Source organism: Microcaecilia unicolor, chromosome 13, assembly GCF_901765095.1.
Source record: "Microcaecilia unicolor chromosome 13, aMicUni1.1, whole genome shotgun sequence".
In the NCBI taxonomy this organism is placed as follows: domain Eukaryota; kingdom Metazoa; phylum Chordata; class Amphibia; order Gymnophiona; family Siphonopidae; genus Microcaecilia; species Microcaecilia unicolor.
In genome coordinates, this window is record NC_044043.1 from 24,997,249 (window position 1) to 25,023,250 (window position 26,002).

Consider the following 26,002-nt stretch of genomic DNA (forward strand, 5'->3'; position numbering starts at 1 on the left):
CTCCTATTATTACGTTAGGATTTGCAAGGCATATGTTTGATATAAAGTCCATGAGAGTTGATTGGGCATCTTTCCAATTTCCTGGTGGTCGATATAATATGATGCAAGTCAGGTGAGCTGGGAGGGATTTGTTTTGCAACCTGATTGCGGCAATTTCAAGTTGTGTATTAATGGATTCCGCAATGGTTCTGAAATGAATTCGTCTTTGTAGATTAGGGTTATGCCTCTTCCTCTTTTATCTGTTCTGGTCCAATGGTTGATTTTCCTGCTTATAATCAAAAGAGAAAAACGCCTATATTACGACCCAAATCGGGAGATGGGCGTCTTTCTCCCGTGGGCGCCCAAATCAGTATAATCGAAAGCCGATTTTGGGCGTTTCCAACTGCAATCTGTCGCAGAAACAGGTAAAGTTGACGGGGGCGTGTTGGAGGCATGGTGAAGGCGGAACTAGGGCGTGGTTATTGGCCGAGGAGAGATTGGCATCTTTAGCTGATAATCGGGGAAAAATAGGCGTTTTTACCGCGATTTTGGGTCACGTTTTTTGGACCCTTTTTTTTCACGAACAAGTCCCAAAAAAGTGCCCCAACTGCCCAGATGACCACTGGAGGGAATCGGGGATTACCTCCCCAGACTCCCCCAGTAGTCACTAACCCCCTCCCACCAAAAAAATCCCCACTTTAAAAACTTTTTTTCCAGCCTCTGTGCCAGCCTCAAATGCCGTACCCACCTCCATGACAGCAGAATGTGTTCCATGACAGCAGAATGTGTTCTATCCTGTGACAGCCTTTCCCTGGTTCTGATGTGGCTCTCGGGTGAGTGTGACACCTTATGCGCACTGCAGAGTCACATCAGCAATGCATTGTGGTGGGTGTAGGGTATTGGGCTCCATGATTCCACTAGCTTGTGGCAAATGCTCACGATGTTGGTAGTTGGTAGGCTCTACTCCCATGGTGCTTTTCCCCCTGCTTTCTGGGTCAGAGTGTGCCCTGTTTTGTTTCCGGTAGTCCATGAGGTAGTAGTCATTTTTGTAAGCCAGTTTTAGATCCCTTTCACGTGTTAGCCACGTTACAGAACTTAGTTCTTACCTTGAATGTGGGCATTGTACACCATTCTTCCAGCTCTGACCTACTGCTCATCTCAGTACCAGGAAGACTCGTTGCCAGTGGGGCACAACCTATGATCTGCAGTTAACTGTGAGTAAGCATGCTTATTCCAATAAAGGACGTTTTTGGAGAGATTAGTCTTCAGGTGTCAACTGGTGTGCCAATGTTATATAGCAGCAACAAGTCCTAGAGGCCTGCATGTATGCAGGTCCCTGGAGCACTTTTAGTGGGTACTGCAGTGCACTTCAGCCAGGTGGACCCAGGCCCATCCCCCCCTACCTGTGCTGGTAAATGGGAGGTCTCCAAAACCCACTGTACCCACATGTAGGTGCCCCCTTCACCCCTAAGAGCTATGGTAGTGTTGTACATTTGTGGGTAGTGGGTTTTGGGGGAGGGGGGTTGGGTGCTCAACACCCGTGGTAAGGGAGCTATGCATGTGGGAGGTTTTTCTGAAGTCCACCGCACTGATCTCTAGGGTGCCCAGTTGGTGTCCTGGCATATCAGTGTACTACGAATCCTGGCCCCTCCCATGACCAAATGGCTCGGATTAGGACGTTTTTGAGCTGGGCGTTTTTAGTTTCCATTATCGCTAAAAAAAAACAAACACCCAGCTGAAAAACGTCCATTTTTTCGAAAATACGGTCTGTCCCGCCACTTCACGTACCCGTTTTCGGACATAGACGCCCATGGAGATAGGCGTTCACGTTCGATTATGCCCCCATTTGTATCCTGGAGGGCAGATGTCAAGTATTATGGGGTCATCTTGGTTATGAATCCAAGTTTCACTGATGAATATTAGGTCTAGGTTGTCCTGAGTAATCCAGTCTGTTAAGGTTTCTGTTTTGTTTATTACTGATCTAGCGTTTATATATCCTATTTGGATCAGTTTAAAGGTTTTGTCTAAGGCGGGTATTAATGGAAAATTTATTAGTTGACGTGTGATCGATGTGTTGGGTGTGTATGGGTTCTTTTCTCCTGTTTTCTGTTTTTGTTCGTGTGATGATGATTTTCCATGGTAAGGATTTAACTGTGTAACTTACACTTTTGATAATACTTATGCATATTTGTGTACATTTATTAATAAATCATAAAAACTTTTTAGTCATTATTTAATTATGTATTACGAGTTGCTTTTACCTTATTTATTATTTGTTTAGTGATGGTTATTTTAATGTTTAACAGTTGCAGCTGACACAGCCATATAGGCAAAACATGGCCACATCAGCTACTTGTGCATTAAAGTGGAGTCAGCATTGCCACGATAGCCTCCTTGGAGGGCAGCCCCTTTGTCTTCTCAGACTGTCACTGTATCAGCACTGGCCTAGCCTTTACCGATGCCTGCCGTTGAAGAATGGTTCTGGGCTGTGCTGCATGAGGAGCTTGAGCGCATCTTAGTTCAGAATGAAGCCAAGTTATCAAGGACATTGGTGTCCGCCATGGTGCTGTCCTGCCTGTCAGCCATTCATCGACGCCTGTGCCCCTTTCCAGGCCATTGGGAGGATGCCTTTTATCTCCAGTGTCCAGGAAAGTCCTGCCCAGAGTCTGTCCTAGTTGCCCTTACCTATTGCAATTCCCTGCTGACTGTTGTTTGTTTTTCAGTGAGCCTGGTAGTTAGGGATTGCTACATGTGGTAATATGTATGTCCTGCTTGTCCTCGGAAAAAGCAAAGTTACTTACCCGTAGCAGGTGTTCTCTAAGGACAGCAGGACACACATCACCACATGCCCTCCCACCTCCTGTAGTTGTATTCTCTAAGCTTTTGGAAATCAACTGCCAGTCCCTTGCGTGAAGGCAGGCACACATGTGTAATTGGAACTACCAGAAGCTTCTAGAAGCTGTAGAACATGGGCAGCATCCATACTAGGGCTCCATCGGTGACATCACCCACATGTGGTAATGTCTTGCTGTCCTCAGAGAACACCTGCTACAGATGAGAAACTTTGCATACCCACAGTGCGGTGGCATGCAGTCATAGCCTTCAAGGAATTTGCATTACAAGACGTATGAGGAGAGACTTGCTGAACTAAACATGTATACTCTGGAGGAAAGGAGAAACAGGGGTGATATGATACAGACATTCAAATATTTGAAAGGTATTAATCCGCAAACGAACCTTTTCCGGAGATGGGAAGATGGTAGAACGAGAGGACATGAAATGAGATTGAAGGGGGGCAGACTGAAGAAAAATGTCAGGAAGTATTTTTTCACGGAGAGAGTAGTGGATGCTTGGAATGCCCTCCCGCGGGAGGTGGTGGAAATGAAAACGGTAACGGAATTCAAACATGCGTGGGATAAGCATAAAGGAATCCTGTGCCGAAGGAATGGATCCTCAGGAGCTTAGTCAAGATCGGGAGGCGGGGCTGATGGTTGGGAGGCGGGGATAGTGCTGGGCAGACTTGTACGGTCTGTGCCAGAGTCGGTGGTTGGGAGGCAGGGCTGGTGGTTGGGAGGCGAGGATAGTGCTGGGCAGACTTATAAGGTCTGTGCCCTGAAGAGCACAGGTACAAATCAAAGTAGGGTATACACAAAAAGTAGCAAATATGAGTTATCTTGTTGGGCAGACTGGATGGACCGTGCAGGTCTTTTTCTGCCGTCATCTACTATGTTACTATATTCATTGCCGTGACTTTTTTAAAAATTTCGATGAAGTTTGCAGTTCCCTTCCCTTTTCTCCTCTCCCACCACGAGTTCAGTACCTGTCCTCCTCCTGCAGCCAGTCCTTTGAATCTTTCTCCTTTGCTGGCACTGGCAGCAGCAGTAACGATTTTATGCAGTCTGGGTCAACACCATATCCTTCCTCTTCTATGTCCAACCCATGCATAAACAGGGATTTGCCTCAGAGGAGCAAGATAAGTACATCAGTATTGCCGTACTGGGACAGACTGAAGGTCTATCAAACCCAACATCCTGTTTCCAACAGTGGGCAATCCAGATCACAAGTAACTGGCAAGATCCCAAAGCAGTACAATACATTTTATGCTACTTATCTTAGAAATAAACAGTGGATTTTCCCCAAATCATTTTAATAATGGCCGAGGGACTTTTCTTTTAGGAAGCTATCCAAACCTTTTTTAAACCCCACTAAGCTAACTGCACATGTGGCAGCGGGAAGGATCTGATGTTGACCCAGACTGCATGTAGTTTAAAGGCTACAGGAGGACTCGCACGGGATGGGATAGGGAGCTGAGGAAAAAAGTGGGACTCTGGAGAGGTGCTGCACCCATGGTAGAAATGATAGACTTATGGGGGGAGGGGGATAGGAGAGAGACTGGACTAGTGGGAGAATCAGAAATGCTTTTGTATGGTGAGTTTTGGAGGGAAATGTCGTACATAAGTATTGCCATACTGGGAAAGACCAAAGGTTCATCGAGCCCAGCATCCTGTTTCCAACAGTGGCCAATCCAGGTCACAAATACCCAGCAAGATCCCGAACCTTCCTCAACCTCCACTTCCCCAATTGCAAGGGCTTGAAATATAAGACGCTACACGCGTCAACCTTTTCTCACATGAGCACACAGTTTTGGAATACACTGCCGCGCAACTTAAGAACGATCCACGAGCAAGCTTCCTTCCGCAGATTATTGAAGACCCATCTTTTTGAAAAAATTTACGGAAAGAGCCAAAACACATAAAGTCCACACTTACTGTTCATTAATGCATCATACATCCAGTTCTAGTATTATGGGGTCCTTGTGGTCGTGGATCCAGGTTTCGCTGATGAGTACTAGGTCAAGATTGTCTGCCGTAATCCAGTCAGTTATTGTTGTTGTTTTATTTACTACTGAGCTGGCGTTTATGTATCCCACCTGAATTGTTTGGTAGGGGTCTTTTAGACTAGAACAAGGATATATTGCATTAGTTGTTTCACTTGATCTGTCTGCAGCTTTTGATCTGATAGACCATACTTTATTATTACAATAGCTAAAGGAAATTGGGATTTCAGGTACGATTTATGACTGGGTTGCCTCTTACCTTACAAATCGTTCTTTCAAAATTATTCAAAATCAATCTACTTCAAATTCACACTTCAGTTTTTGTGGGGTACCACAAGGATCGGTTTTATCTCCTATGTTATTTAATTTATATGTTAGTCCACTTTCATTGCTCATCCAGTCTTTAGGTATTAGTTTTTATTCATATGCGGAAGACTTCCTCCTAATTCACTATGTGAAGACAATAAACATTGATCTAACGCAGATTCAAACCTGCCTTGAGAAGGTGGCCAATTGGCTAACGAAGCATAAATTAGTACTAAATCCAGAAAAACCCGATAACATCATGGATAACGGGCCCTGGATCTATTCCATCTCTAACACCTATTTTGTTTGGTAAACAAATACCTACAGTACAGTCATTTAGGTACCTTGATATTATTATTGATTCTTCCCTATCCTTTAGTGAGCAAATATCTGACGTGATAAAGAAATCTATCAACTACGTAAATTGCGCTTGACTAGAAACTCCATAGATAAATCCTCATTGCGTACACTAACTTACGCCTATATTTTATCATGTTTAGATTATTGTAATATAGTGTATGCAGGTCTTTCAAAACTTAATCTAAAACGATTACAGATGATACAAAATACAGCAGCTCGTATTATCTGTAGAGCTTCAAAATATGACAGGATCACTCCATTGTTACATCAACTGCACTGGCTTCCAATAGAAGCAAGGATAAAATTTAAAGTTCTGACACTGACACAAAGCTTTTTATTCATCTAGTCCATCATAACTGTCTACCTTTACTATCCCCTATACACCAACTCGGACACTTCAATCACTGACAGATAATAGACTTGTAATTCTATCCCCATCTAAAGCTAGATGGGAATCAACGCGAACATCAGCATTTTTTTTCTTAGCTCCCTCACTTTGGAATTGTCTTCCTAAAGAACTTAGGCTTGAAGATTCTTATACTCATTTTCGTAAAGCTTTAAAAACACATTTGAAGTCATTTGAAAAAAACGCTTAAAATAGAAATAAAGGGGAGAAAAAAAAAAGCTTTTAGTTTTTTTATTTTTACCAATGTTTTTATGACTATAGCTCGTGAAATCTGTATGTGTGTTGATTTTTTGCAGTGCTTTTCTATCATAAATAGATTTCAGAGTATGTCTATTTATTGTCTTAATGTCATTTTAATGTTATTTTATATTGTAAACCGTTCTGATTTACCTTTGTAATAAGTGACGGTCTAGTAAATATATAAACGATATTCGAAGCTGACGAGTCGGAGAAACTTAATGAATTTTCTGTAAATCTGGAGGATGTAATGGGGCGGTTCTACAAACTGAAGAGTAGCAAATTTCCTGGACCGGATGGTATTCATCCCAGAGCACTGACAGAACTGAAAAATGAGCTTGCGGAGCTATTGTTAGAAATATGTAATTTATCCTTAAAATCGAGCGTGGTACTGGAAGACTGGAGGGTGGCCAATGTAACGCCGATTTTTAAAAAAGGTTCCAGAGGAGATCCGGGAAATTATAGACTGGTGAGTCTGATGTCGGTGCCGGGCAAAATGGTAGAGACTATTTATTAAGAACAAAATTACAGAGCATATTCAAAAGCATGGATTAATGAGACAAAATCAACATGGGATTTAGTGAAGGGAAATCTTGCCTCACCAATCTACTTCATTTCTTTGAAGGGGTGAACAAACATGTGGATAAAGGGGAGCCGGTTGATATTGTGTATCTGGATTTTCAGAAGGCGTTTGACAAAAGTACCTCATGAAAGACTCCAGAGAAAATTAGAGAGTCATGGGATAGGAGGTAGTGTTCTATTGTGGATTAAAAACTGGTTAAAAGATAGAAAACAGAGAGTAGGTTTAAATGGTCAGTATTCGCAATGGAGAAGGGTAGTTAGTGGGGTTCCACAGGGCTCTGTGCTGGGATCGCTGCTTTTTAACATATTTATAAATGACCTAGAGATGGGAGTAACTAGTGAGGTAATTAACTTTGCTGATGACACAAAGTTATTCAAAGTCGTTAAATCGCAGGAGGATTGTGAAAAATTACAAGAGGACCTTATGAGACTGGGAGTCTAAATGGCAGATGACGTTTAATGTGAACAAGTGCAAGGTGATGCATGTGGGAAAAAAGAACCCGAATTATAGCTACGTCATGCAAGGTTCCACGTTAGCAGTCACGGACCAAGAAAGGGATCTAGGTGTCGTCGTTGATGATACGTTGAAACCTTCTGCTCTGTGTGCTGCTGCGGCTAAGAAAGCAAATAGAATGTTAGGTATTATTAGGAAAGGAATGGAAAACAAAAATGAGGATGTTATAATGCCTTTGTATCGCTCCATGGTGCGATTGCACCTCGAATATTGTGTTCAATTCTGGTTGCCGCATCTCAAAAAAGATATAGTGGAATTAGAAAAGGTGCAGAGAAGAGCGACAAAAATGACGAAGGGGATGGAACGACTTCCTTATGAGGAAAGGCTAAAGCGGATAGGGCTCTTCAGCTTGGAGAAAAGGCGGCTAAGGGGAGATATAATAGAGGTCTATAAAATAATGAGTGGAGTTGAACGGGTAGATGTGAAGCGCCTGCTCACGCTTTCCAAAAATACTAGGACTAGGGGGCATGCGATGAAGCTACAATGTAGTCAATTTAAAACAAATCAGAGAAAATGTTTCTTCACTCAACGTGTAATTAAACGCTGGAATTCGCTGCCAGAGAATGTGGTAAAGGCGGTTAGCTTAGCGGAGTTTAAAAAAGGTTTGGACGGCTTCCTAAAGGAAAAGTCCATAGACCATAATTAAATGGACTTGGGGAAAATCCACTATTTCTGGGATAAGCAGTATAAAATGTTTTGTACATTTTTGGGATCTTGCTGGGTATTTGTGACCTGGATTGGCCACTGTTGGAAACAGGATGCTGAGCTCGATGGAGCTTTGGTCTTTCCCAGTATGGCAATACTTATGTACTTATGAGTTTAATCTGATAATCTTTTCCGTGATCCTCTCTTTGTGTTCTTTTGTATTTCTTGAACAAAGGCTCTTTTGCTCTTATTTTTTCAGCTACTTGTTTGGTGAACCATATAGGCTTCCTGTTTCTCTTGGTTTTGTTTACTTTCCTTGCGTAAAGGTCAATTGCCATATTTATAGCAGCCTTTAGCTTTGACCACTGATTTTCCACTTCTCCTACGCCTACCCACTCCAACAGCTCCTTCTTCAGGTATTCCCCCGTTTTATCAAAGTCAGTACGTCTGAAATCCAGTACTTTGAGTTTTGTGCGTCCACACTTCGCCTTTGCCATATGGTGTGGTGATCACTATTACATAGGTGGGCACCCACCCGGATATTGGAAACACTTTCTCTATTTGTGAGAACTAGATCTAGTATCGACCTTTCCCTTGTGGGTTCCGTCACCATTTGTCTGAGCAAGGCACTTTGACAGGCATCCACAATCTCCCTATTTCTTTCCGATTCCGCAGACGGGACGTTCCAATCCACATCAGACAAGTTGAAACCTCCCAACAGTATTACCGCTTTCATACCAATCATTTGAATATCTTCTATCAGATCCTTGTCTAGCTTCTCCGTTTGTGCCAGAGGTCTGTAGATGACCCCCATGTGGATACAGGTTCCATCTTCTTGTTCCAGGTCGATCCATAAAGCTTCTTCCTCTCCACAGGTCTGCCCACCCCCCCCCCCCCCCCCCCCCCCCCCCGCTTTTCAGCTGCTCTGATACTGTCTCTCATATACAGTGCCACTCCTCCACCCCTTCGGCCCTCTCTGTCCTTCCTAAAAAGATTTTAGCCCGGTATAGTCACATCCCATTCATAGGTATCATTGAACCACGTCTCTGTAATAGCAACAATATCCAGGTTTTCTTCAAACATCAGAGCTTGCAAGTCTTGAACCTTTTTACCTAGACTACGAGCATTTGTGCTCATTGCTTTTCATTTGCATAGTGAGTTTAGGTGGTTTTCTATATTTAGATGACCTTTCCCTCTGCCATCATGTTTATTTTGGGGGTGACTTTCCGAATTCCCTTGTTTTCTTTTATCACCCCCACCTTCTAGTTTAAATGTCTAGAAACATACTGTCTGAATTTCTCCCCAGGGATCCTTTTTCCAGTCACAGAAAGTTGTAGCCCATCATTACAGTACAGCCTGTTACTTCTTCACGTATTACCCCATGCTCCTTTGTATCTAAAACCTTCATCTTTACACCGAGACTCATGCCACTTATTGAAGTCCACTCTTTTGCGTAGTCTTTCCTCTCCCTTCCCCCATGCGGGAATTACTTAAGAAAAAGCCACAGTCTGAACCAAAGATTTTAGTCCGTCCCCAAGCTTGTGGAACACTCTCTGTGCTGTAAACTTGCTATTGTTGGCCAGGTCATTTGTCCCCAATATTCGAAGCCTTGCTTTCTTCTCGGATCACTTTCAGTATGTGGTCAGTACATCTGGTAGCTGAAGATCCTGGAAGACATTTCACTAGGTTGGAACCCTTGTTCCTAAGTTAATGCCTCTGATAATGGAGTCTCCGAACAGTAAGAGTTTTTTGCTTTTCACCAATCTGTCATTGGGGGATGTTTCTTGGGTTGTGCTACTTTCATTGCCTCTGGTTCCACCACAGTACTACTTTTTTCAGCATCACAATGATGCAGCGCAACAAAAGAATTTGACAAGGGCAAAGGTTTGGAAGGTGAGTGCTTCTATGTCACAGATCTTAGGCTACCAGAGCCTACTGTGACCCATCTCTTCCTCTGTAATTTCATTCTCTGTGGTAGTGGTGGCTGAGAATTGAGTAATGGGGCTATAATACATGAACCTTATCCGACCACATTAACTCCTTGTATTTGTTTCACTACCGGAGATGGCGAACGCCTCTACGGGACAATGTAAGCCACATTGAGCCTGCAAATAGGTGGGAAAATGTGGGATACAAGTGTAACGAATAAATAATCCTGGATGCTTTTTCAGTTGTAGCTAATTCTTTCTTGAATTTGTTGTCATCTTTCAGCGCTGATATTTGGAGACAGGACAAGTTCTATGGCTCCAGATAGTTTGCCTTAGGATCGAGGCAGAACATGAATGAACATGAACACTGAATGAAGGTCATATTGATGTGATTCACAAGTGTGAATGGCACAGATGAACCAACTCGATAGGCCATATGGTCTTTATCTGCCTTCATTTTTCTCTGTTTCTATGTTTATGTGAGGGTGAGAAGTATTGTGCAGGGGCTGCTGAGCCCCTCTTGTTTTTTGGCATATTTACTGAATCCCCTGCCATAGTGGTTTTACTCAGTTTTCCTGTGCTAGGAATCTTTCTGCATCAGGAGTAAGACTAGCACAGAAAATTCTTGAGTAAACAACTGTGCTAAAGCATATCATTGTTCACCCCCTCAATGTGTCATATGATGATCTGTATGACCTCTCCTCTGTGCAGGTGCATAATATCCACCATTCTTCTTTTCAGACGTGTCTGAAGGAATCGGAGAGCAGTGACACAGAAGACTTTTTCTCTGACCAGAGTGAAGACCATCTTTCTGAAGCCAGTTGGGAACCTGTGGATAAAAGAGAAACTGAGGTGAGCTGTGGAAAATCAGTTGTGGGTGGATTTATATAAATGGCTATACAGAAAGGTTGATCTTAGTCAGTTTTTCCAATCATACCTCAGATCTTTTTTAAAATGTATATTTGATTATAACAACGCATGATTTGCTGAAAGGCAATCAAACTGTACTCACTGTGCATTCTGTTACCTAGATGATATTCTGCTGTATAAATACATTTGTTCAATTAAATTTGTACAGTGTATTGATGTACAAAAGCTGAAATAATATTCTAATATTTTGCAGTTAAAATTCAGTGGAAAGAAATGCACTTGGGGAGTAGAAATCTAAAGTTGCATATGGGGGAGAGAGGCTGAATCAGGGTCTTGCGGTGATAGCATCTAAGGATCTCAGAGGGCAAAACAATGACAAGGTGGTGACCAAAGCCATACAGATGCTAGGCTGCATAGAGAGAGGCATAACCAGCGGAAGAAAGGAATTCTTAATGCCTCTGTCCTGATCATTGGTGAGGTCTCGCTTGGAGTATTGTACAGTTTCAGAGACTAAGGACATAAATCTAACTAAGGACATAAAAAGACTTGAAGTAGTTCTGAGGAAGGTCACAAAACTGGTATGGGGTTTCTATCAAAAGATGCATGAGATGAGACTTGAAGATCTGAAAATGAATACCCTAAAGGAAAAGGACTTTCCATATCATCAAGCTGATCAATCCATAGACTGGTGGGTTGTGTCCATCTACCAGCAGGTGGAGATAGAGAGCAAACTTTTGCCTCCCTATATGTGGTCATGTGCTGCCGGAAACTCCCCAGTATGTTCTCTATCTCAGCAGGTGGTGGTCACACACAGCAGCAGCTCTGGCTAGGCCTCCAAGCCTAATTTTTAGGTTTTGTTGAGTGCCTGGGGTTGAGGGCTCTTTTGAGCAAGTGCAAACCTGGTGGTGCCAGGTCCCTCCTTTTCTCCCCCCTCCCGCTGGCTCCGTTAAAAAAAAAAAAAAAAAAATTTTGAACGTCCTTAAAGGCGTTTATTTCGACGTTTATTTAAGCGTCTATTGCAGCTACTCACTGGGACACCAGGTCTTTACAACTCGGAGCGGACAGCAGGTAATTTTTACCTTTTTATAGCGGGCAGGGGGTTCCCCGATTCTTCTCCTCGTGGCATATGGCGTCGGAGGGCGAGGGCGCAAAGGGTCGCTCCCCGGGTCGCTTGAGCGCTTCTAGAGGGGATGCGGGGGTCTTAAAGCCTGATTCGCCCTTGTTGGGTGACAGTTTCGTGACCGATGAATGTCCCGGTCCTTCCTCCGGTGTGGCGGTTTTTCCCGCCATAAACGCCCATCCCCCGCTCCTCGCCTCCGCCATCTTGGCCGGCCACGCGGCTCGGACGGCTTCTTCTTGGGCCGCCCTTGAGGTTGGAGACATTAATGCCATGAACGCCCTTAATTTGGGCGACGGCACAGAAGCGGCTAAAGTTAAGAGCCGTTCTTCCCGCGCGGCTCCTTCGTGGAGTTTCGCGCCGGACGCCATTTTGGATGCGCAGCATGTCTCTCCCCCGCTATTGCTAGCGCCGGTTGAGGGTGCGTCTAGGGCTGTTGCCCAGGCTGCGGAAGTGCACAGTCTGGGGGGTTTCTCCCCCGAGTTTGTTTTGCTGCTGCATCAGGCCTTCCTCATGCACAACGCTGCCCCTGCTCCCTCGTCTGGTAAAGAGGTTGAGGTTCCCAGAGGTAAACGCCCTCGGGTTGATTCCCAGGCCTTGGAGGAATTTGTCTCCTCCGATGTAGATGAGGGCAGCGTGTCTGAGGTCTCCCAACGGTCCTTTGCGGATTCCTTGGAGGAGACGGATCCCCGCTCGGATGGAGCGGATGACCCCTCTGCAGCGTGGCTTTTTAGCCCAGAGGATTTGCCCAACCTGTTGTTACAGGCCATGGACACTTTGAAGATTTCCTCTCCGGAGGACGTCTCTCCCTCAGCCCCTGTTGGCTCTGCCATTATGCTGGGGACGAAGCGCCCGCCTAGAACCTTCCACGTGCATGATGCCATGCACACCTTAATTTCGGCTCAATGGGATGTCCCAGAAGCGAGCCTTAAAGTGGCTAGGGCTATGTCCCGCCTCTATCCTTTGGCTGTGAGTGAACGTGAGGCCTATCTGTGGCCTACCGTGGATTCTTTAATCACTGCGGTGACTAAGAAAACGGCGTTGCCGGTGGAAGGTGGCACGGCCCTAAAGGACGCCCAAGACAGAAGATTGGAGGCGGCCTTAAGGTCGTCCTTTGAGGCGGCTGCTTTAAGTTTGCAGGCCTCAGTTTGCGGCTCCTATGTGGCCAGGGCGTGCCTGACTATGGTGCAGCGGGCTTACCCCTCGGATCATTCCTTGAGGGCTGATTGGCCGGCCCTGGAATCGGGCCTAGCCTATTTGGCAGACTTGCTGTATGATGTCTTGAGGGCCTCAGCGAAAGGCATGGCTCAGACAATCTCTGCGCGGCGGTGGCTTTGGCTGAAACATTGGTCTGCTGACCACGCCTCTAAATCCCGCCTGGCTAGGTTGCCTTTTAAAGGCAAGCTGCTCTTTGGGGTCGAGCTGGACAAAATCGTGACCGATCTCGGCACGTCTAAGGGCAAGAAATTACCAGAGGTCAGGGCTCGGGCTAGTACTCGTCCCGGTACCTCCAGAGGACGGTTGCAGGAAGCCCGTCGGTACCGCCCGGGCAAGTCGGGTTCCTCTGCCCCCTCTTCCTTCAAGAGGAATTTCTCCCCCAAGCAGCATTCCTTTCGCAGAGACCGCCGTCCCGGAGGTGCTCCCTCCGGTCCTCCCCCAGGGTCTCGTACCCAATGACGGGGTCTTGGTCCACGCCCCAGTGCAGATTGGAGGACGGCTGTCCTCGTTTCTGGGCGAGTGGACCACAATAACTTCAGACGCGTGGGTGCTGGAAGTCATCAGAGACGGCTACAAGCTAGAGTTCTGCCGACCCTTAAAAGACGGGTTTGTACTCTCTCCCTGCAAGTCTCCGGTCAAAGCTGTGGCAGTGCAGCAGACCTTGGACAATCTGATCCGCCTGGGCGCAGTCGTTCCGGTTCCAGAAAGTCAGCTTGGCAAGGGACGTTACTCCATTTACTTTGTGGTACCAAAGAAAGGAGGTTCTGTCCGGCCTATCCTCGACCTCAAAGGGGTCAATCGGGCCTTGAAAGTGCGGCACTTTCGCATGGAGACTCTCCGCTCTGTTATAGCGGCAGTGAAGGCAGGAGAGTTCCTGGCATCCTTGGACATCAAGGAAGCGTACCTGCATATTCCCATCTGGCCTCCTCATCAACGCTTTCTGCGTTTTGCAGTCCTGGGACGACATTTCCAGTTCAGAGCCCTCCCTTTCGGGTTGGCTACTGCTCCGCGGACCTTTTCCAAAGTAATGGTGGTCATCGCGGCCTTCCTACGAAAGGAAGGGGTACAAGTCCATCCTTATCTGGACGACTGGTTGATCCGAGCCCCCTCTTATGCAGAGTGCGGCAAAGCTGTGGACCGGGTAGTTGCTCTTTTGAGCTCCCTGGGATGGATCATCAACTGGGAGAAGAGCCAGCTGCGCCCGACTCAGTCCCTGGAGTACCTGGGAGTTCGATTCGACACCCAAGTGGGCAGAGTGTTCCTGCCAGACAATCGGATTGTCAAACTTCAGGCTCAGGTGGACCAGTTCCTAGTAGCCTCTCCCCTTCGGGCTTGGGACTATGTGCAGCTGTTGGGCTCTATGACGGCCACGATGGAAGTTGTGCCCTGGGCCAGGGCTCATATGAGACCACTTCAACACTCTTTGCTGCAGCGCTGGACTCCGATGTCGGAGGATTATGCTGTGCGCCTTCCCTTGGACCCAGCAGTGCGCAAGGCGCTGAGCTGGTGGATGCAGACAGACAAGTTGTCTGCGGGAATGCCTCTGGTGACCCCAGAGTGGATTGTCGTCACGACGGACGCCTCGTTGTCGGGCTGGGGAGCCCACTGCTTGGGAAGGACAGCGCAGGGGCTCTGGTCTCCTGCAGAGGCAAAGTGGTCTATCAACCTCCTGGAACTCAGAGCCATTCGGTTGGCGCTTTTGGAGTTCATCCCGGTACTGGTGTTGAAGCCTGTACGGGTACTGTCGGACAATGCCACGGCTGTGGCCTATGTCAACCGCCAGGGAGGTACCAAGAGCGCCCCTCTAGCCAAGGAGGCTATGAATCTTTGCCAGTGGGCGGAAGCGAACCTGGAGCAGCTTTCAGCGGCCCACATTGCCGGAGTCATGAATGTCAAGGCGGACTTTCTCAGTCGCCATACCTTGGAGCCCGGAGAGTGGCAGCTATCTGCTCAGGCGTTCTTGGACATCACGAAGCGCTGGGGCCAGCCGAGCCTAGATCTAATGGCGTCATCGGCCAATTGCCAAGTGCCGCGCTTTTTCAGCAGAGGACGGGACCCTCGATCCCTGGGAGTAGATGCTCTTCTCCAACAGTGGCCGACACAAGAGCTTCTTTATGTGTTCCCGCCCTGGCCCATGTTGGGCAGGGTGCTAGACCGGGTGGCAAAGCATCCCGGCAGGGTAATCCTGGTGGGTCCGGATTGGCCCAGGCGTCCCTGGTATGCGGACTTGATCAGGCTCTCAGTCGACGATCCTCTGCGGCTGCCAGTGGAGCAGGGCCTGTTACATCAGGGTCCCGTGGTGATGGAGGATCCCTCCCCCTTTGGTCTTACGGCCTGGCTATTGAGCGGCAGCGTCTGAGGAAGAAGGGCTTCTCAGACAAGGTCATCGCCACTATGCTGAGAGCGAGGAAGCGCTCTACTTCTACTGCTTACGCCAGGGTTTGGCATATCTTTGCAGCGTGGTGTGAAGCAGGCTCACTTTCTCCCTTCACTGCTCCAATTGCTTCAGTGTTGGCGTTCCTGCAAGAAGGTCTGGAGAAAGGCCTGTCGCTCAGTTCCCTTAAAGTCCAGGTAGCGGCTCTGGCTTGCTTCAGGGGCCGCCTGAAGGGTGCTTCCCTGGCTTCGCAGCCAGATGTGGTGCGCTTTCTCAAGGGAGTTAATCACCTGCGCCCTCCTCTGCACTCAGTGGTGCCTGCGTGGAATCTCAACCTGGTACTAAGAGCATTGCAGAAGCCGCCTTTTGAACCCTTGTCGAGGGCATCTCTGAAAGACCTGACGTTGAAGGCAATCTTTTTGGTGGCTATCACGTCAGCCAGAAGAGTTTCCGAGCTCCAGGCGCTCTCATGTCGAGAGCCTTTTCTGCAGTTCACTGAGGCAGGAGTGACTATTCGCACAGTGCCTTCCTTCCTGCCCAAGATTGTTTCTCGCTTCCATGTGAATCAGCAGCTCTGTCTCCCTTCCTTTCGTAGGGAGGACTACCCAGAGGAGTACTCTGCTCTTAAATATCTGGATGTGAGACGAGTCATCATCAGATACTTGGAAGTGACCAATGATTTCCGGAAATCGGATCATCTGTTTGTCCTGTTTGCAGGTCCTCGTAAGGGTCTGCAGGCTGCTAAGCCTACAGTGGCAAGATGGGTCAAGGAAGCCATTGCAGCGGCTTATGTGGCCGCGGGGAAGGTGCCGCCTATCCAGCTGAAGGCTCACTCCACTAGAGCTCAGGCGGCCTCGATGGCAGAGGCCGGGTCCGTCTCCTTGGAAGAGATATGCAAGGCAGCAACTTGGGCTTCGGCTCATACATTCTCCAAGCATTACCGTTTGACTGTGGCTGCACGGGCGGAGGCCCGGTTTGGAGCTTCAGTGTTGAGGTCAGGGATTTCAATGTCCCGCCCTGGGTGAGTACTGCTTCGGTACATCCCACCAGTCTATGGATTGATCAGCTTGATGATATGGAAGGTAAAATTATGTATAATCATACCTGATAATTTTCTTTCCATTAATCATAGCTGATCAATCCATAGCCCCTCCCAGATATCTGTACTGTTTTTATTCTGGTTGCATTTCAGGTTCAAGTTTAGTCTTCAGTTACTTCAGAAAGACTTCGTGTTCAAGTTTTTTCACTTGGATTCTTCAAGAGTTAAGACGAGTTTGTGTTACAGTGAGCTGCTGCATTCCTCTCCCCTCCGTTTTACGGGGCTGGATTGAGACTTAAAATTCTGCCGGCACTCCCTCCCGCTTCGTGCGGCTGTAGGGCAGCTTTGTACCCCTCCCGCTTCGGCGGTGTTAGGGTCAGTCAGCTCCTCCCGCGGTTGCGGTTGCAGGATAAGCCAGATCCCCCCCGCATCGGCGGGTGTGGTGTCCCTCCCCCGCTCCGCGGGGATGAGCTGGACGGATTCCCCTCCCCCACTTGTGTGGGGATGAGCTGGGTTAATTCCCCTCCCCCGTTTCGGCGGTGGTGAGCTGGGCAGAGTGTCCCTTCGTGGGTGTAATTCTCTAAGTGCTGAGTCCTGCGGATGGAGCTTTGATATCGACATACTGAGGAGTTTCCGGCAGCACATGACCACATATAGGGAGGCAAAAGTTTGCTCTCTATCTCCACCTGCTGGTAGATGGACACAACCCACCAGTCTATGGATTGATCAGCTATGATTAATGGAAAGAAAATTATCAGGTATGATTATACATAATTTTACCTTTAAATACTTGAAAGGAGTGGAGGAGTGGCCTAGTGGTTAGGGTGGTGGACTTTGGTTCTGGGGAACTGAGGAACTGAGTTTGATTCCCACTTCAGGCACAGGCAGCTCTTTGTGACTCTGGGCAAGTCACTTAACCCTTCATTGCCCCATGTAAGCCACATTGAGCCTGCCATGAGTGGGAACGCGCGGGGTACAAATGTAACAAAAATAAATATTAATATCTAAACAGAGATAGGGAAGCAGTAGAATTAGAAGACATGAAGTTGCAGGGTGGTAAACATCAGGAAATACCTTTTCACTGAGATGGTGATAGATGCCTGGAATACCCTTTTCATGGAGGTAGTGGAGACAAATACAGTAACAGAATTCAAAAAGAAAGGGATAAACACAGAGGATCCCTAAATAGAGGATGGAATCAAAACAAAACTTAAATGATCGCATAACTGGTGGGGCATGGGGATTCCTGGGTGGGCCTGTGACTACACCACTGGGATATAGTACAACTAGAAAAGGTTCAGAGAAGAACAACAAAAATTATTAAGGGGGCAGAGCACCTCCCTTATGCAGAGAGAGTGAAAATGTTAGGGCTGTATTGTATTTGGAGAGCTAACTATATATATTTTTTGAATCTGAACAAGTGCATACATAAGTATTGCCATACTGGGACAGAGTGAAGGTCCATCAAGCCCAGCATCCTGTTTCCAACAGTGGTCAATCCAGGTGTATAATACATTTTATGCTACTTACTCTAGAAATAAGCAGTGGATTTTCCCCAAGTTCTTTTTAATAATAGTCTATGGACTTTTGCTTTAGGAAGCCATCCAAACCTTTTTTAAACTCAGCTAACCTAACTGCTTACTACATTCTCTAGCAACGATTCCAGAGTTTAAATTAAACGTTGAGTCAAGAAATATTTTTTCCGATTCGTTTTAAATTTACTGCTTTGTAGCTTCATTGTGTGCCCCCCTAGTCCTAGTGTTTTTGGAAAGAGTAAACAAGCGATTCTTGTCTACCTGTTTAAAAATGGTTTGGATGGCTTCATAAATGCTTGTTTCTTGGGATAAGCAGCATGAAATTCATTATTCTTTTGGGATCCTGTCAGGTATTTGTAACCTCGATTGCCTACTTTTGGAAATGGGATACTGGATTTGATGGATCTTCAGTCTGTCCCAGTATGGGTGCTTATTTATGCCTATGATCAACTGTGGGCTGTTTATAATCTTTCACCCTGAACAATGTATTCTGGTTTAGAATAATACTAATAAATGCAGTATGTATAATCAGACTTTGAATAATAAAAATTAAAACACTTCAGCATTCTAAAAAATTAAATGTAACTTGTTACCAAGGAAATAACCCCCCCCCCCCCCCCCCGGCACTCTTCTGAAGACACTTATATGCAGTGTGCCAAGAATGTAAGGATCTGAATTTTGTGATAGAGGATGGATGAAAGACGGTTGTGTGTGGCAGAATGTGTTCACGCCTATATGGGAATATGAGGGGTTATATATAGTAGGATTAGAAACCAACCAAGTTTCAGTTACAGTGCCGAAACTGGTCCAAAATCCTTTTTCTGTCCAGTTTAAGCTTAAGGTTATTTAAACTTTCGGCCATGTTTTAAGTTTTGGTTGAAAATGACCATGGCACTCATTTTTGAAGCATGTCTCAAAATGCCCAACTGGATGTCCATGTGCTTGAAACGTCCAAATACCAATTTTGCAAAGGGAGAAAAGGGTCGTCCATCACTGCAGTACTTTCAAATAGCAAGGGTCATGTTGTGGATATGTTTTAGGCGGAACTAGAGAGGTCCCAGAATCAGGACCCCCAACAGCGATTACTGAACAGGAAGAAATTTCTCAAGCCTAAAAAGGACATGTAGAAGGTGCACATCTTTGAAATGCATTGCCCTTTGAGTTGAGAAGTGTTGATTCTGTATTAAGATTTAGAAGACTGTTGAAGGCACATTTATTCAGTTTGGCGTTCTGCGTTTAGGCATGTTATGGCTTTGGGTACATTATATTTAAGTGATGATATTGCTTTCAAGCTCTATATATGATGGTTGTTAAGTATGTTTAATTTATTGTAAATTTGTTAGTGATTTTTGTTTTCTTTATTACTTTATGCATGTTATCATGTACACCGCCTAGAACTCTCTTGGTTCACAGTCCACTGCACTAACCAGGAGGCTGCCCTCTGTTGTGGCCATTTGCTAAGAATGCTGCCATACTGACGTCCATATCCCTTGTTTCTCACTGTTCATAATTTGGACATTCCAATTTGTAAAATGTTCATGTTGAACGTCTTAAGCACATGATTTTCCATCTCACATATTTTCAAACAGGAAATCTTGAGGTATTTCCTGTTCAAAAATACCTGTAAGATGGGTGTCCATTTTGGATCTTATGATCTGGTCATCCATATTCTGACTTGGACGTCTTGGTGGAAGCTGAAAATTTGTGCTTTGTCCCGTTTGTGTTCCTTCCTTTGCTCTCCCCACCCCACCCCAGGTCTGTTTTACAATCCCTGATGGTCTAGGGGTGTAGTTGGAGCAGGAGTGATCCCCAGTAACTCCTTCCATTCCGGCTGTGCTCTCAAAATGGCCCCTATGACTGGGACATCACTCCTACACTGACTACATCACTAGTCTGCTGCTACTGTTGGGGGTTTTTGTGCTGTGAATGCAAGTAATACAGTTACGATTTTACACAATAGTTTATATGGTAGACTGCCTGTGTCCTGGCACAGCAAGTTGGATGGGAGTGCAAATGGGTGAATTGCCTTTATGCTATTTTTCACAGGTGTTGATGGTTCTTGTTTTCTTCTTGCAGGTCACACGCTGGGTGCCTGATCACATGGCTACACACTGCTTTAACTGTGACTGTGAATTCTGGTTAGCTAAACGCAGACACCATTGCAGGTGAACATAAATAACTATTTTATATAGATTTTTAAATGTTATTTTATTGCAAATTCAACAGCCTGGAACTGTCTATGACAGGTTAATACTTGGTGACTGTCTTTCAGGTTAACTTTCTTCCTTGGGATTCTAAAAGATTTGTTTTTCTTTGTTCAGAAACTGTGGGAATGTTTTCTGTGCCAGCTGCTGCCACCTGAAGTTGCCAATCCCTGACCAACAGCTGTACAACCCTGTCCTCGTGTGCAATTCCTGCTATGATCACATCCAGGTGTCGCGTGCCAGGGAACTTATGAACCAGCAGCTGAAGAAACCCATTGCCACAGCATCTAGTTGAAAGCTTGTGACCTGAGCATGAGGCACCTGACTGACCAGATACAAGCCCATTCTTGCCCCTTGGAGCTGTAGAAGGAGGTGGTATTTTGAATAGTCAGTGGTATTGCTTCAGGATCAAAGCAAGTGAACCCATCCTCACCAGCAGGTGATGGATCACTGAGGGGTCTGTGGAGAGGAGATTAGTGAGTTCTGTTGTCCTCCACCAGCAGGAACCAGCAAGCACAAGATACTGTCCCCGTTGCTGTTTAATGGGTTATCTTCTGATGCACTAAGATTCATCCTTGGAATGGTGGACCTCGGAACCAACTCCTGGAACCTCATGACTGCATCATAAGCCCTGCAGGAAAGGAAGGAGCTGCCATGTAGCATAAAATGCCCCAGCCATTAGCTGAAGGTGAAGTACGGAGCCTGATAGGAAGAGACCCATTTGAACTGCTCTTTCCTCAGTCCAGAATGGACATGCTGGAGACGATGGGGCATCATGCTGACCCCCTGCTCTGCAGCTGCGTGTGGTGTTCGTCCTGTGGCACTGCTCTTTCCTGCTGTCCTTCCTCGCTTGTGATTGAACCCCTGCATGGAGGCTCTTTTTAAGTAGACGAGCTTCGCAGAGCTGCCTCAGTCCTGTCTGTCTTCTGTGGCTGCTTCATCATACAGAAGAATTGCATAGTTTCTCCTTTCCAAGGTGCAACACTGTCTTGGCTCCTTAAGACAGTTTTTCATTCACTTTACAAGTCTGTGGAGCAGAACTATAGGATGATGATGATGATTGGGGAGGGAGAGGTATGGCTGGCTACAGGGAAGACAAGAGGCAGAGTTAAAGGGAAACCACCGGGTGGAGGGAGAGGAGCAGGGTTTAGTAACTAGGGGGGTGGGGGGGGGGGGGGGGAGGGAAGGATAGCTCCAGAGGGAGTTTGCAAAGTCTCATCTCCCTGCATGTACCAGTGGTTTCTCTTGATGAAACCTTATGCTGGCAACTGTAGAACTAAGCACTTGGGTGCTAAGTGATAAATGTCTATAATTATAAATGCTGCTAATCTATTTTTTGTGCACTTACCAGTGTGACCCACATAGGGGATAAAAGCATTAATACCAAAATGAGACCCTAGAGGATGCATCAAGCACTCTGTCCTCATGATCTTACTGTGCAAACTTGCCACATGCCCAGCGCTGCAGCTATGGTCTTCTATCTTGCCTCCTTCCTCTCTGTATTTCTTTCTCCTTTGCAAATAGAATTGTAAAGCTGATACTTTACTGAGCTCCCCATATTGTTCCCAGGAACTGCAGACAACCCTCAAATATTCCTTTCTTGTATGGCATTGGGATGTGTTTGTACAGAGCCTGTGGCTCTCAGGCCAGCTATGTAACTGTAGAGAAGATCCCTTTCCATGGATGCACCTATTACACCATGTTTGTAGCTTAGAGGGCCATTGAAATTGATTAATATAATAAATTTTTTATAATCTTTCATGTCTGTATAGAGTTAGATAAATCTCACACATCTGAATAAGAGACATGCCTGCTGTCCATGGTGGAGGAGGGGCGGAGTACTGACTTCAAGTGCTAGCAGTGTATTGAGAGAATTATTTTCAGTTCCTTTACTTTCCAAATACAGAAGAGCTTGCATTGCTGGGCATCCATGGCAGAAACTTCACTTAATTTATAACCATCACAGTAATGGAAGTGGTGACAAGTGCCGGTGATTTAAAAAAAAAAAATTGCTGAATCTCATTGTGAAGAACTTGAAATGTGCTGTAAAATTTAAATACAGTTCCAAATTAAACACGTATATTAGTGCTGTTTGTGTTCTGTTATTATCACCTCTTAGCCTAGGACAAAAGGGTCTGATGTTCAAAACCCTCCTACAAACCAGGTTTAGAAATAGCAGCTGCTTACAGTCAGAGTAGTACCTCAGCCTCTGTAGGGTGCCTGGGTGTCAATACTGGCTGCCTCCTGCGGGCAGAGGTGTTAGAGCAAGACTGTGCACACTGCGTATGACACCGACTACTAGATATGCTTGCTGGAATTCTGCACGACTGGAGCACAGAATTTGCGCAGAATCTGCACTCTGAGGCTGGATGGCTGGCCTCCCCCCCCCCCCCCCCAAGCCTCGGTGGGCCCTCCTCAGCCCACAGCAAAGGCAGGCTGTCTGGCTCCCCCACCACCCTCCCAGGCCTTCCTGAGTACACCCTGGTGGCCTCTTCGGAGGCAGGAAAGAGCCCTACACTTTCCTGCCCGCTGCTTCCGCTCTCTGGCTCGTGCCACCGCTTTTTCAAAATGGCCACCAGGACTTCAAGCGCAAATCTCATGAGACTGCAACAGGAAGTCTTGACAGCCATTTGGAAAAAGAGGTGGTACCGATCCAGACTAGCAGCAGAGGGCAGGAAACAGTGGGGTTCTTTCCTGCCCCAAAGAGGTACTCCCATGCAGCTCCTACCTCATCGATGAGTGCAGGGGTGGACTGGAAAAAAAATATTTCTGGCCTGTGGGTGCAGGCAGGGAGGGAACTGTATAAAAAATAAAAATGTGGATGCTATGCTAAATGTGGGTGGAGGGGGGCTATAAGAAAAAAAGGTGGATGCTATGTGGGTGGGTGGGAGAGAGGGAGATGTAAAGGTGGATGTTGTGTGGGGGCTGGGAAAATATAGATGATATCTTTGTAATATTGGGTAAATTATGAGAAACTTTAAGAATCTGCAAATTTTGTGTGCAGAAGTTTTTTATTTTTGTGCTGAATTATGGCAGGAGTAACTAGAACATAGTCACGAGGATCAGAGCTAAAGAGGTTATAAGTACCTGGCAAGAACCCTTAGCAGACAAGGGCCCAGATGCATCAACCATACGTAAAAAAATCTAAAACGTAAAAGTGCTTACTGAATTTGAAAAAAACGAAGAATGCACCAAAAAAAAACAAGTCGCACATGTTCGGTGCGGTATTCTAAAGTGCAATGCATTACAGATTCATTAAACTGGTGTAATCCCCATCGGTAATTGGCCCCTAAAGCATGCACAGAGCAGCCAAGTGTTATGCTGGCTGCTCTGCGCATGCCACAAATGTCAAAACAACCAAAAAAAAACAAACCACAAACACATGGCTCCCTGCTTCCCTCTGCATAAAATAGAAAATGAAAACAAAATCAAAAAAGGATCGGGAGGGGGCAAAGGCGCTCGTCAGGAGCGTCCTGTATGGACGGCCTTCCCCCCCCCCCCCCCCCCCCCCCCCCCGATGTCCCCGCTGCTCCCCGCTTCCCCCTGCATTAAAAAAATCAAGATTTTAGCAGCCCCGACCCCCTCCCTTCCTTTCTCTGTACTTTCTCCCACAGCTCCGCCTCCCACCATCCTCTGCCCCTGTACCCCGCCCACCTGAGGTCGTCACCACCGCTCCTCCCCCTCCACCGGGCCCCACCCCTCCGCCTTACCGGGCCCACGCAGCGCCTCTCACCTCTGTGTGAAGGCGCTGCACGGGCAAGAAGACCATCTGATCACCGCGAGTCTTCAGGACGTCTCTCCTTCTTCCCTGAGCTGGGCCCGCCCCGGTCTGACGTAAGTAACTAGGTAGGTTACTTACGTCAGACGGGGGTGGGCCCAGCTCAGGGAAGAAGGAGAGACGTCCTGAAGACTCGCGGTGATCAGATGGTCTTCTTGCCCATGGAGCACCTTCACACAGAGGTAAGAGGCGCTGCGCAGGCCCGGTAAGGCGGAGAGGGGCCCGCGCAGTGCCTCTCACCTCTGTGTGAAGGCGCTGCACGGGCAAGAAAACCATCTGAGCGGAGGGGGGACTGCGCTCCAGTGATAAAAGCCGGAGGGAGAACAGACCTCAAACTGGGATCTCTCTCTCTCTCTCTCTCTTTTACACACACTCCATCTTCATCTAGCACCTGCCTGGAGAAAGAGCCCTGAAGAGCTGATCGATCTATTGTAAAACAGGTAAGATCGCTTTATTCTGCCGGTTCCGATCGCTTTTGCTATCAGTTCTCAGATAGTTACCTTCTTGTGACTGTGGGGAAAATGTTTCATATGTCTGTCTAATCCTTAAGGTGGAGGGGGGGAGCGGCAGCGACAACCTCAGGGGGGCGGGGCACTGGGGCAGAGGATGGCAGGAGGCGGAGCTGTGGGAGAAAGTAGAGAGAAAGGAAGGGAGGGGGTCGGGGCTGCTAAAATCTTGATTTTTTAATGCAGGGGGAAGCGGGGAGCAGCGGGAACCTCGGAGGGGGGGGGGGCAAGGCCGGCCATACAGGACGCTCCTGACGAGCGCCTTTGCCCCCTCCCGATCCTTTTTTGATGATTGTTTTCATTTTCAATGTTATGCAGAGGGAAGCATGTTTGTGTTGTTTATCTCACTTTTGTTTTTAAACATGCCAGCTTGGATTTTTATGCTGCAGGGGGAAGCGGGGAGATGACAGCTCAGGCCTTAACGACAGCTCTGACCTAACGTTAAATTTATCACGGTAAATGATTCGGTGCAATCGTCAGTATGGTTAGTGCATCCTGAATTGTCCACATTTCAATGGTAGTTACTCGTTTGCATTCTGTTTTCGTTAACTGCTAGCGTCGTCGGAAAATGGCCTTTAATGCATGCTACGGTTGAAAATTTCTTCGTTAAAGGGTCGTTAAGGTTTAGTGCATCTGGGCCTTAGAGCCAATGGCATGCAGTCAGGTCCTTCAGGAGATTCACTGAATCTCCAGCCCTGCTAAGACAGGAGCATGCTATTTTTTTCTTGTTTGATCTGCTAGGTCCCTTCCCTTGCCAGCATCAGATTAGGCAGCATGATTGGTGCAATGGAGTAATCATGCCTCAGTGGAAGAATGTCAGGGCCTTCAAGGGATATACTGAATCCAAAAGTTTAGGGGGGCCGTACCAGATGTGCCAAGGACTCAGGAGCTTTGGATTGCCAGCTGTTTGGATTTTTTCTATAAATTTGTATATTATTGGGCTCAAAGCCAGAATGATAGCTAAAGTGTCGTCTGGATATTTTTCACAGACTAGCCCTCTGTGGCTCTCCAATCTTCCCCCCTTCCAGTGCAGAGACTGTGATAGGATCCAGTTAGTGGGGAGGCTTCTAGTCACATGAAGGAGGAACTGAGCTGGAGTAGGTGGAGGCTGAGGGGGGAAGGGAAATGGGGTAGCCTTTCTGTGGTATTTTGCAACTACATTCAAAGCGGTTTACATATATTCAGATACTTATTTTGTACCAGGGGCAATGGAGGGTTAAGTGACTTGCCCAGAGTCACAAGGAGCTGCAGTGGGAATTGAACTCAGTTCCCCAGGATCAAAGTCCACTGCACTAACCACTAGGCTACTCCTCCACTCATTCCACCAATAAGAGCCAACCTCATCAGTGATGTCACAATGGCTTGATTGCCCGATACTTGGCTCACTTCTGATATTGTGATGTCATAAGGGAAAGGGGGAAAAGGACTTGATATACCGCCTTTCTGAGGTTTTTGCAACTACATTCAAAGCGGTTTACATATATTCAGGTACTTATTTTGTACCTGGGGCAATAGAGGGTTAAGTGACTTGCCCAGAGTCACAAGGAGCTGCAGTAGGAATTGAACT

The 26,002-nt window shown here is 46.6% G+C and overlaps 1 protein-coding gene across 3 annotated transcripts in view; it reads left to right on the forward strand.

The window, feature by feature from the left end:
• The window catches only part of MTMR4 (myotubularin related protein 4), a 314,547-nt gene extending 292,308 nt beyond the window's left edge, over positions 1-22,239 (forward strand). For all 3 annotated transcript variants that reach the window (XM_030222077.1, XM_030222079.1, XM_030222076.1), the window contains 3 exons: positions 10,536-10,646; positions 20,024-20,112; positions 20,269-22,239. In XM_030222077.1, coding sequence (XP_030077937.1) covers positions 10,536-10,646; positions 20,024-20,112; positions 20,269-20,446 — 378 coding nt within the window. In that variant the 3' untranslated portion in view covers positions 20,447-22,239. The remainder of the gene's footprint in view (positions 1-10,535; positions 10,647-20,023; positions 20,113-20,268) is intronic.
• The last annotated feature ends 3,763 nt before the right edge of the window (positions 22,240-26,002 follow it).